Source organism: Equus quagga, chromosome 5, assembly GCF_021613505.1.
Source record: "Equus quagga isolate Etosha38 chromosome 5, UCLA_HA_Equagga_1.0, whole genome shotgun sequence".
Classification (NCBI taxonomy): Eukaryota; Metazoa; Chordata; class Mammalia; order Perissodactyla; family Equidae; genus Equus; species Equus quagga.
In genome coordinates, this window is record NC_060271.1 from 24,640,997 (window position 1) to 24,653,137 (window position 12,141).

Consider the following 12,141-nt stretch of genomic DNA (forward strand, 5'->3'; position numbering starts at 1 on the left):
TAACATATAAATCAAACCTTGATGGATTTTCATAGGAAGAGTGTGTTCTGGGCAGAGATGAAGAACATAAGCAGCAAGAACAAGGTATGCATGGGGTGAGGGGTGGTGTATCAGGATCAACAGTGGCCTGCAAGGCCAGCTGGGTAATGAGTAGAGCAGGCAGACAAGGAATAAGGAAATCTGATGGAAAAAATAGCAACAATGTGAGCATCTGCCTGTCAGTCAAGGAGACCATTGAGAATGGCCGTGATTGTGGTAAAAGGGAGCTCTTGCAGATTGCTTTCAAGCAGAAACTCAGGCCCAACAGTGCCAGATATTTTTCAAGATAGATACATCTTTATTTTTTTAAATGTTGGCAACAAATTAAACCTTAAACACACTCTATCAGCCAACCAAAACCCTCCTTTTGGGTTGAACCAACTTTTTGGCTGCTTGTCTATAACCTATGCTTTAGGAATTGAAACTGAAGTGGGTAGTTGGTGAACTGTATGCCCTCAGTGGGCTCAAAGGGCGGTGGAATGGTGCTGATGAAATGTCAAAATCCTTCAGGGAAATCTTAGAAAATGCAAACTAAACTATATTGACAAAACGCAGATCAGTGGTTGCTGGGGGTTGGGCAGGAAGGAGGGATTCCAAAGGGGCATGAGGAAACTTCTGGAGGTGATGGATATGTTTACTGTCTTGATTGTAGTGATTAAACTTATCAAATTGTACATTTTAAATATGTGCCATTTACTGTATGTCAATTATATTTCAATAAAGCAGATTAAAAAACCATTCTTTATAGCAGGAGCAGGCTGTTGCAATTTTTTTTTGAGGAAGATTAGCTCTGAGCTAACTACTGCCAATCCTTTTTTTTTTTTTTAAAGATTTTATTTTTTAGCTTTTTCTCCCCAAAGCCCCCCGGTACATAGTTGTATTTTCTTCGTTGTGGGTCCTTCTAGTTGTGGCATGTGGGACGCTGCCTCAGCGTGGTTCAATGAGCAGTGCCATGTCTGCGCCCAAGATTCGAACTGACGAAACACTGGGCCGCCTGCAGCGGAGTGCACGAACTTAACCACTCGGCCACGGGGCCAGCCCCCCAATCCTCTTCTTTTTGCTGAGGAAGACTGGCCCTGAGCTAACATCCATGCCCATCTTCCTCTACTTTATACGTGGGATGCCTACCACAGCATGGCTGTTTGCCAAGCAGTGCCATGTCTGCACCCAGGATCCGAACCAGCGAACCACAGGCCATCGAGAAGCAGAATGTGCGAACTTAACCACTGCACCACCAGGCCAGCCCAAGCTGTTGCAATTCTTAATTCCACTGTTGGGCCACAAGTTTAAACACCCTCTCCTCATTCACTTCCACAAAATCTAGGCTCATTCTGAAAGAAGACGATTTAGAACTTTGCAACAGGTTTTTATTTTCGCTTTATATCTATTACAGTGTTTGAAACCTAAAGAAATACATTTTCTCTTCAAATTTGGATGTGTATATAAATATCATTTGTCTGGACTCAGCACACTCAATGCCATGGTTTCTTGGCCTATGTCTGCTCTGAAATCATCAAGCTTTGTCTGTCTACCCAGGGGCCCTGAGAACATAGAAAATAGCCAGTTTACAGTTCTTGGAAAACTAAAAGCAAATGAATTTAGAAAGAAAAATCAGTGAGGAAAAGGGTTCGATTCACCTTCCTTAGGTTTCTAGCTGGGAACCCAAGCTGTTTCTGAGGGACATCCGGTTTGTCTTAGGTGGCTGGGACCTCATACGCCCCCTTCACTTCTTTAGTGGTTCAATCAAAGGCAGTTCCCACAAAAGCTGGCTGAAAGAGCCAATACCTAACCCCAGGGCCTGAGGGTTCTTGTAGAGGTGGACTCTTTTAAGGCTAACCTCTGAGTCAGAGGTTCCCAGCCCGTCTCAAGGTCTAAGCTTTGACTTCCTTCACTGCTCCCAGGGCATGGCAGAATTTTCTCTCCCCAAACCCAGGGGCTGAAAATCTGACCTACGCAGGGGAGCAGGGCTAGGGGTTAGCAGAGGGGTTCAGGTATGTGCTAATGCAGACATCAGCAGTCAGGCTGGCCCAGAAGTAGCAAGGGAAGCCCAAACCCACTGATGACCTTTATAACACACTACACAAACCTTTCTGCCAGGGTGTTCTGGGCCCAAAATTTAATGCTGCCTCTTCTCTCATACCCAGTTTTGGTTCTGCACATGGCCCAGGCCTGATGCAAAATGCCCTCGCAGAGGAAAAACAACAGCTTTAGTTCACAGACTTGCTTGGTATTGACCTCAAATTCTTCATTTGCCATGGTCTTAGTCTGGGGGTGGGGCTAGGGGATAGACAATGGGATGACTGAGTCATTTATGAAGGCCTTGGTCAAAGAGCAGCTGGTGCCTACCACATGGATCCCCGCAGGGCCCAATTCTCAGTTTGCTGGCTTAACAAAAGAATCCAAAAGTTAAGAGAAAAAATACTGGACTTGGTCTAGAATGTGCAATCCTAAAACGGCTGTGGAAGAAACCTACTATGGGCAATTTCTCACTCTCACACTCACTTCTAGGATAGTCCTACCTGGAAGATGTTGCTACTGGTTATGAGCATTTCCTACGCTTCAGTGCACTGAGCCTTGCACCCTTACCCAGCGTCCCAGAGAGGCAGACAGTCATATACATTCCTGAGGCCCCCAGCCAGCCTGTTTTCCCTCTGGGTCCCTGTGGTGTCTGCAGGGACTTGAACAATCTGACTGCCTTCAACTGAGAATCCAGAATCTTAGCCCACAAGATGAATCTACTGAGGAATAACCAAAATGACGGATACCAAGCTGAGTGAGCCTTGGGGAGAAGAGCTGTGGCCTGAACAATGAGCAGAGGCCCTTAAAGAGGGGCACGGGGGATGAGGATGGGACTATTACTAGGCACTCATTTCCTTCCCTTCTAGTTTGCTAGAAATGGGTAACTCTACAATGCAGGAAGAAGGCAGGGAGACATGAGAAAATGGAAATCCAGTTCATTCTGCTAGATGGTTTTCATTGTAAACTGGTTTGGCTTGAAGGAAACAGAAAGTCAGTGCCTGAGAGCCTTCTCTGCTCCTCCTTCACTAAGTACAGAAGCAGCTATAATCCATGCAGTTTAGCTCCACAAAACAGGGCTCCTGGAGAGAGGCTTCCACTGTAAAGAGAGGAGGAGTAGATCTAAGAAAAGCTGAGGTCATCAACACCTGCTTCTTAAAAGGGTCATTGGTACTCATTACCCCAAGTGACCAGGCTGGCCAGATGAGGGTAGAACCCTATGGTTCTACCAGAAGGTTGCAGCCAACACCAAGAGTAGGCAGTCACTGGGGACAGCTCAGAATTGAAAGCAGACTTCTAAGACCAGAGACACTGTTAGTATTAGAGAAGATGATCTTGGGGTGGGATGCCCAGGGCGGCTGGCAATAAATAGCTGGCACTGTTCAAAACATTTTTTCAATACTCTAGTTAAGAAAAAGGCTCCTTGTTCCCTTAATCCACACCTAGATGTACGTCCACCCCCACCAGAGATCTTAAAGATTCCAAAAACATGTCTTATCAGGCTATTCCCTACAGCAGGCTGGGGGAGCCCTTCCATTCCTGCAATGTCCCATCAGAAATCTACCAGAAAGCCTTTGACCTCACCTAGGCCAGGGTATGGAGTCCAGATGAGAGCTGCCCACAAAGAGTGGCTGTCAAGCCTGGGCTAAAGAAATAATATTTGCTTTCCAAGATGGCCAAAAGAGAGAACAAGACACAAAAGATGTTACTGCCTCTGTGGGCTGGAAGAACTTTGCCTATTGACTAAAAAGGGGTTAGAGGAAGATAATGGGAAAACATGGTCTAAGGAAGACACCAGCAAAGGAAAGCTCCTAGAGGCCACTTAATCTGATGAGAAATCTGTCAGGTTGTGCCCTGGGAGAAACTTCCGCCTTTGAACTCCTTGGAGAAAACTGGCTTTAAACAGCAGCCAGATGATCAGAAGCATCTTCCATCTGGTACAGGACCCAGATCTGAAGTGAAAGTAGATTTTGGAGGAATAGTTGGGAAAAGCGGGATGTGTATGTCTCACAATAAGAATTTGGCCCCAATGTCAGGGACTCAACTATTCTTTGAGATGTACAAAGTAGATCCTACTAAAGTGCTCTGCCCTTGGGACAAGGGCAAGGGAGGGGGAGTAGCTTTTCTCTGAACCGTAGGAGAACGTTTTTATAATGAAGTCAGCAGACCAAGTGAAAAAGGTCCTGCCCCCTGCCTCCCTGGGAGATTGGGGGTTGGTAGTTACTAGCCCCATGCTGAAGAGCAGCCCGTAACTCACTAAGGTGGCACAGCACTGCTGTGACTTTTTAGTGATAACCACTTGCCCCAAACAACCTTTCTCAGAAAATGGCTCTGGAGTTGGATCTCAACACTAGAGAGGGCAAATTGAAGACCAATGGGCAACAATGAGCACCTGAACTTTAATCTGTAAGCAGAGGGGCATGGGTTTCATCTCAGCCAGAGGGGATGTGTAGGAATAGGAGCAGGAATGGCATTGTTTCTGGGGAAGGGAAGATACAGCCTGGAGCAAGGCACCTCTGACTGAGCAGTGGGGAAGCAGGGGCAGAGCGGACTGTGCCTTCAGCTCCGCAGCTGGTCTAGACTTAGCCAACTGCCTCCACCCTGTCCCCAACGACTGGACTAGCCCACCGAGGCAGAGGCAAGCCGCTGAGGCACTGTACTAGCTTTATGCAAGAGAAAAGAAAAGGCATTAGGGTTATAACTGTCACAAGGAAGGGCCAAACCCCAACCACGTACAAGGACAGCAAACAGGGAAGATACCAATAACTCTCACAAAAGTCCTGAGGCTGCCAGGTTTCTGTGATAATAGGAGAGGCAGCCGTAAGTGATACAGTATGTGGACAAGGACCTTCGAGACTGAATCTGAGAAGGCAGACTGCTTTTTGGGTTTCCTGATATATGCAAGATGCTCAGCAGTAAGGACTGGAGTGGTAGACTTCACCAAGCCCTGGGGCCATCCTTGCTTCCTCCAGGTACTGGGACAATCAGACCAGGCTGACTTGCTATATAAAGGTTCCAGAGCTAAGGGTTGGTCCCAGGTGGTGGCCCAGAACCCAAGCAGAGAGGAAAAGGTCCAATCTCAGGCTTCCTGAGCGAGGGAGCTTCCACATCTCTTTTTGGTCTTCCTCACAGTATCCTACTTACAGAAATTACAGACAGTTCTTCCTCTTGAGACCAATTAAGATTGACCTACCTAATATATAGAATATAAAAAAATACAGAACTTTTTGACATTCTCTCCTTTGGAAGTAAAATATACATGATCCAACTGTGGAAGAGGAAGAAGAAGAAATGCCAAAGGCAGGGATCCCTGGCTATCCCAATACATGACACTCTCACTCCAACCTCCTCTGCAACTTATGGGTCACCAGAGCAAGGACTTTCTCCTCAGGAGAAAGGAAGGACCACAGCCCCCTGTCTCATGCTTAGGAGAAAATACAGCTACCTCAGAGGTTCATTCAACTCCGAGGGGAAATTTCAAGTAAACAAATGAAGTTGGGTCGCACCATTGGAAGGTGGGTAGGAAACATGGGATCAGTAGCGACACATGGGAAGCCCCATCTGAAGGCCTGTGCTCCTCCCCTCCACTCCCACTGGTGTACCTGCCCCAGGAGAGTAAGGGGGATCTCCCAAACTAAAGAGGTCTGGGCAAGGGGTTAGAGGGAGGAAGGGGGTCTTTGTCTCATGGTGACCTCCCCCTCAGCCTCTAGTCCCAGACAATGCTGGCAGCTGGGATTCCTAAAACCAGGAACTCGTGGCTCTTGGAAAGAGCAATCTTAATACAAGAAAAATGTGCAAAAGAAAAAAAAATTAAATAACTCAATCCAAGCATACAAGATTAATATTCTGTCAGAGCAAGAACACTTTGTTTTGGATATCTCCCCTCCCCTCCCACCCCCCTACCTCTGGAATATTCCCATCTGCTCAAGTACCCAAGATAAAGAGTTACACAGATCAGGGCAGAGGACTGGGAAGGATGAAGGAAGATAAAAGGGAAGGAAGTCACCACTAAAGAAAAAAATAAAAAATAAAAAAAGGTGCAAAATTGATTACCTCAGTCCTCCTTTGTCTACCCCTGGGCTCCTGGGTTAAAGACATATGTGCAGCCAAAATATAGCATAAGGAAGAAAAACCCAACACGTCCCCTTCTTGTCACAAAACCCAAATATGAGCCTCAGATGGTTTTGTCTGTCCAGAGGGTGCTCCCTCCAGGGAAGGGGGCAGAGCAGGTCAAGAGCACAGTTTCCAGGGCAGCAGAGGTGTGTGGTGGCTGATGGTGGGGGGGCTGGTTTCCCGCCCACCAGAGGGCTGCTTTTCCGCTGGTTGGTGGTGCTTCCCATTCCCTCCCCTCCCCGGAGGCAGACATTATAGCTGGAAGCCCTCCATGGGGGCCTCAGGCTGCTGGAAGATGAACTGCTGTTGCGTTTCATCCACTTGGGGAGCCAGGCTGCTATCATCATCTTCTACACCAAAGTAGTGCTCAATGAGGTCGAAGGCCTTCTGGTAGATCTCCTGGTTCTCATGGCTCTGGAGAAACTCAATTTTATCCAAGCCTATGGTGGCAAGGAAGGAAGGAGGAGAAGAGTAAACTTTGAGTGCTTTTCTATGAGTCCATGAAATAATCTATTTTTCTTTCCCTGAGGTATGTTAGTATTTATAAACATAAGTAATATGATCAGATCTCTTTTTGACGTGAGAGAGGAGAGCCAAGATCTCTCCCCGAAACTATATAACCCCCAAGGAAAAACGACCAAAATGTGATTTATAAATCAGAGGTTCTAGTCTCTATTCTGCTTTTTCTTTTAAAGATTTTTTTTTATTTTTTTCCTTTTTCTCCCCAAAGCCCCCCGGTACATAGTTGTATATTCTTTGTTGTGGGTCCTTCTAGTTGTGGCATGTGGGACGCTGCCTCAGCGTGGTTTGATGAGCAGTGCCATGTCCGCGCCCAGGATTCGAACCAACGAAACCCTGGGCCGCCTGCAGCGGAGCTTGCGAACTTAACCACTCGGCCACGGGGCCAGCCCCATCTATTCTGCTTTTAACTACGTGTGTGACATGGGCAAATCATTAGTCTCTTTGAATCTCTGAGAGACAGTGAATCCAGCACTCTTACTGGAATTTGCTAGAAACTCAGATGAAAACATGCCTTCCAGTGCCTGATTCTATTATCAACGCTGGAGCTTTATTTTTTGCACCTGTGCCATACCTACTTATTGGGTAGAGCCTATAAGAAAGAGAACTGATCTACTGCTCCTCAGAGGGAGTACGAACTGGTGGGATAAAACACTGCATTCAATCATGACCCCCAAAACACACACCCTCACCATGCATACTGCTTTGGAGGCCTGCAGTCCCCAGGTCCTGACCTGGAACTGCTCTACTTAAGGCAAAGGGGAGGGTGGAGAGAGGGCACATACCATAGGCTTCCTCGATGAGGCCACAGTAGGGATTGACCCCTGAGCCACTGCGCTTGCCTTCTTGCTCTCCAAGTCGAAGGATGTTCTCCAGTCCATTGAGGGCCACTTGCACAATCTTTGAATCCATCACAGTCAGCAAGTCACACAGGGGTTTGATGCAGCCCAGTGAGACCAGGTACCTGGAGGCCGGAGACCAGGCACGCCGTAAATTAACGCAGGGCTGGGGACATGCTGGGTAGGTGCTGTGGGGCCTGTGGGCCTCCCTCATCCGCGTCAGCACTCTCAGCAATGCACTCTTACTGAGCCTTCATAACCACCCATCCTTTACCTCCCCAGCCTCCCAATGCCGTTGGTCTACTTCATTTCCATGTGGGAGGCTGCCACAGATTCCTCCTCCTAGTCTCCAATGTTTCCTTGCTGCAAAATTATCACCCTGAACACATCATTTCTCTGCTGAAAATTTTTCAGTCCAAGCTCTACAGGCATGCCAATAAAGACCTTCTACAATCTGGCTCTTACTCTCCTTTTCTAGCTTCGCCTCCCATCACTCCCTTCCAAGGACACTACATTCCAGTCAAACATGTAAAGGTCTCCAGGTTTCTAATTCTAGTACCTTTACCTATGCGTCTTCCTGTCCAAAAGGCCTTTTATAACCCCGTATTTTTCCTTCAAAGCTTAACTCAATAGCTATCCCTTTTCTCCTAAGGCTTTCTGTATACTGAATATATTCCCCTCCTAGGCTACAAGCTGAAGGCAAGCCACCTGTCTAGTTCCCACCACTTCTACTCATATTGAGAATGGAAACTAAAATCAAAGAGCGCGCGCGCACACACACACACACACACACACACACACACACACAAAATACCTATTTGCTTATCCCAAGTATCACCCTCAAAAATGATTTTCCAAAGAAGCTGCTTTGAATGAGCCATAGCATGGTTCTCCTTCATTTGTAGGGATAATTGAGAATTACACAGATTTAAATTCTCGAGAGGGGAGGAAGAGGTAGAAGAGAGATGGATGTCTGTGTCATAGGTTTCTATTCTTAAGGAGAGAAAAGAGGTACCTGGTCTATAGGAACCTAATCCAGACTCCAGTGCCACTCTAGCAGCTTACCAGTTAAACTCTACTGCAGCTGGATGGGGAAAGGCCTATCCCAGAAAAAGCAGTTTAGAGGTCACATGTAAACCATGAGCCAAGAGGGAGAGGGCATACATATCACTCAAGACAATGGGAAAGGAATGTGATACCTGATCTGCTCAGGGGTTCCTCCTGATGTGGCATTGGTGATGGCCCAGGCTGCCTCTTTCCTTGTACGGAACTCTGCTTTCTGAAGGATTTCGATCAACACAGGGAAAATATTTGCATCTATGACAGCCTTAGAGAGGATTTGGTGGGGGAGATGGGGAGAGAAAAAAAGTCACTTCAAGAAGAGAAAGCAAATCCAGCCCAAAAATCAGCTAAGATTTAGACATCTTCCCCTTCCTGAGAGTCCTCTCTTGTTCTTCCCATGTAGATGAAAGGCTACAGAGGAACCTGGCTTGCACTACACAGAATCTTTGACCAACACACACACTGACCTCTATTTCTAAAGGGAAACAAATTCCTTCTTCTAGAAGCGAATATCCCACAACCTCACATGTTCCCATGTCTTCCCATCTGCCATCCCCTGGGCCCCTGCTCCCTGACTTCCCTCCTGCTTGTTCTACCTGTATTTGAGCCCTGTTGCCAGCAGTAATATTTGAAATGGTCCAGCAAGCTTCCTTCCGGATTGACTCCTTGGAGCTGCTCAGCAAGTGGAGGAGGCAAGGAAGGGCTGAACAGTTAAGAATGACCTAGAACACCAAAAGCATAGGCAACAAAAGAAAAATTAGGTAAATCGGACTTAATCAAAATTAACAACTTTGGTGCATCAAAAGATACTATCAACAGAGAGAACAGGCAAAGCACAAAATGGGAGAAAATATATGCAAATCATGTATCTGGTAAGGATTAATATCCAGAATGTATAAAAAACTCTTACAACTAAACGACAGAAAACTGAACACCTCAATTAAAAAAAAATGGGCAAAGGGCTTAATAGACATTTCTCCAAAGATAGACAGATGGCCAGAAAACATGTGAAAAGATGCCACACATCACTAAAAATTAGGGAAATGCAAATCAAAACTGCAATGAGATACCACTTCACACTTATTAGGCTGGCTATTATCAAAAAACCCCCAGAAAACAGAAGTGTTGGTAGGGATGTGGAGAAACTGGAACCTGGTACATTGCTGTTGGGAATGTAAAATAGTGCAGCTGCTGTGCAAAACAGTATGGTGGTTCCTCAAAATCTTAACCATAAAATTACCACATGATCCAGTAATTCCACTTCTGGCTATGTACCCAAAGAACTGAAAACAGGGACTCAAGATACTCGTACGTTAATGTTCAGTGCAGGGTTATTCACAGTAACCAAAGGTGAAAACCACCCATGCGTCTATCCACAGATGAATGTATATACAAAATATGGTATATGCATACAATGGACTATTATTCAGCCATAAAAAAGGAATAAAGGTCCGACACATGCTACAATGTGAATAATCCCGAAGACATTATGCTAAGTAAAATAAGCTGACACAAAAGAACAAATATATATGGTTCCACTTCTATGAGGTACCTAGTGTGGTCAAACTCATAGAAGACAAAAAAGTGGTATGGTGGTTACCAGGGGCTGAAGGCAGAGGGAAGTGGGGAGTTATTTAATGGGTACAAAACAGTTTGAGATGATCAAAGAGTTGTCGAGATAGATGGTGGTGATGGCTGAATACAAATATGAATGTACTTAATGCCACTGAACTACACACTTAAAAATGGTTAAAACAGTACATTTTATGTTATGAATATTTGCACATGTATGCAGACACAAAGAATCACCTAGAAAATTAGAGTGTGGGTTTGAGTGAGATTACTCACTTGTAAGAAATCTGTCAAGAATGCCACATAATTATGCCAACTACTCAAGATCCAAATAATACCCAGATCTCTAGCCTTTGAACAGAGGAACCCTGTTTACTGTGCCCCCACTGGAGGTGTTATTAACATGAGATTAACATTAGATAGTGTCAACCAAGTTGCCTATGATCATAGAAAAAGTGGCTGAGTTGGAATTTTTCACTCAAGTCCATGCTTTCTCTCTCAGACCACACTGCCTCCCATCAGGACCAAAGTCCTTGGCAAGGAAGGGTTTTGTCCATAGACAGCTCTCTTCCTTACCTGGGTCTGGATATCATCCCCAGTGACGATGTTACCCACAGCTCTCAGGGCAGGAGAAGCCACTTTGTAATCGTTGTGCCTACAGAGAAGAGAGCTCTGATCAATAGAGGGCCAGCACACGGTATTCAGCCCTGCTGACCACCAAGGCTAGCAACACTTTCATGGCTCCAGACCTCTGGATTGGGCAGCAGATTGCTGACTGCAATTCTTTAGTCTAAGCTCAGAGAAGCTTAGGGAATCTGTTCCCTTTCTAACTGAGACCACTCACATTAGAAGTTCTACCAATCTCCGGCAGACTCCAGAGTCTATGACCGCCTGGATTTTCTCGTTGGGGCCATCAGACAGATAAGAAAGGGCCCAGCAGGCATCTGCCAGCAAGTCTGAGTCACTGCTGAAGAGGAGGCGAGACAGCACAGGCAAACAAGGGGAGACCTGTTGGAAGCAGAGTGAGAGGGACTCATGGTGGGGCACGGCCACATCAGCTTTACAACTAACCCTAACATTGCTCTCCCCTCCTTTACAAGTAATTCTAAGCCCTGGAGATCTCTACATTAAACCATCAGGACTACTTTTCACTTTACCATTCAGGCACATGAGATCACCTACTTCACTGACAATCACCTCTTTCAGTTTGCCATGGATTGAGATTCTAAGTGGTTCCCCAAAGATCTGAAAACTCCCATATCAAAATTTCTCCATATTAAGAAACCTGCTATCACTCAGGAACTAGTAAGAAGTTCTCTCACCTTTGCAAACTCTGGGGGTGGGTTCTTCCCTCGGCAGAGGTTTGACAGGGCCCAGACTGCATTCCGTGTCATTGTCAGTCGTGTGGACTTGGTAAGGAGTCTAAAGGAAACAACATAGCCAGAACCTGAGCAATGATGCCCTTGGCACAGGGCTGTTGCGGACGAACCCCAGGAGAAAATCCAATCAGACCTATAAGACCCCAGCAGCCTCACTGTTTCTTCCTATTTATAGATCTAAGTTAACTGAGCCTGTTTGGGCCAAGAGGACAACCTACAACTTCACAGAGAATTAGGATCTGCTGGGGCTAGTTAAAACCACAGCTAATAAGGACACAGGACTGGATCTTGAGTAAGCCTGGAAAGCTTTTAAGAGAGGACAAACTGTGGCCCTAAGTTCTAAATAAGGAGTGTTGTTACTGTTCTCCTTAGAAATAAAAGCTGAAGGTCTAGCGTGAGGGCTTTAGCCATGCAGTATGGAATGATTTTCTGTGAAGGGCTCAAGAAAAAGTTATAATGACAACCTATGAAACTGTGGTCTCTGAAGAAGAGTTCCCCCCTCCCTCCCCCCTCTATTTTGGTTTAGATGTAGCTTTACTTTAAGGGTATGGGAGGGTGGGATGGGAGAAGGATCCAGATAATCACTCATGGGGTCTTTGACC

At 46.0% G+C, this 12,141-nt stretch overlaps 1 protein-coding gene across 1 annotated transcript in view; it reads right to left on the bottom strand.

Moving 5' to 3' along the window:
• Positions 1 to 1,389: 1,389 nt before the first annotated feature.
• KPNA6 (karyopherin subunit alpha 6) overlaps positions 1,390 to 12,141 on the bottom strand; it is a 50,348-nt gene continuing 39,596 nt past the window's right edge. Inside the window, exons 8-14 of the mRNA XM_046660939.1 lie at positions 11,483 to 11,582; positions 11,005 to 11,168; positions 10,737 to 10,815; positions 9,185 to 9,310; positions 8,726 to 8,853; positions 7,473 to 7,651; positions 1,390 to 6,608 (exon numbers count right to left, since the gene is read on the bottom strand). Of these exons, the coding sequence (XP_046516895.1) occupies positions 6,421 to 6,608; positions 7,473 to 7,651; positions 8,726 to 8,853; positions 9,185 to 9,310; positions 10,737 to 10,815; positions 11,005 to 11,168; positions 11,483 to 11,582 (964 nt within the window). The 3' untranslated portion in view covers positions 1,390 to 6,420. The remainder of the gene's footprint in view (positions 6,609 to 7,472; positions 7,652 to 8,725; positions 8,854 to 9,184; positions 9,311 to 10,736; positions 10,816 to 11,004; positions 11,169 to 11,482; positions 11,583 to 12,141) is intronic.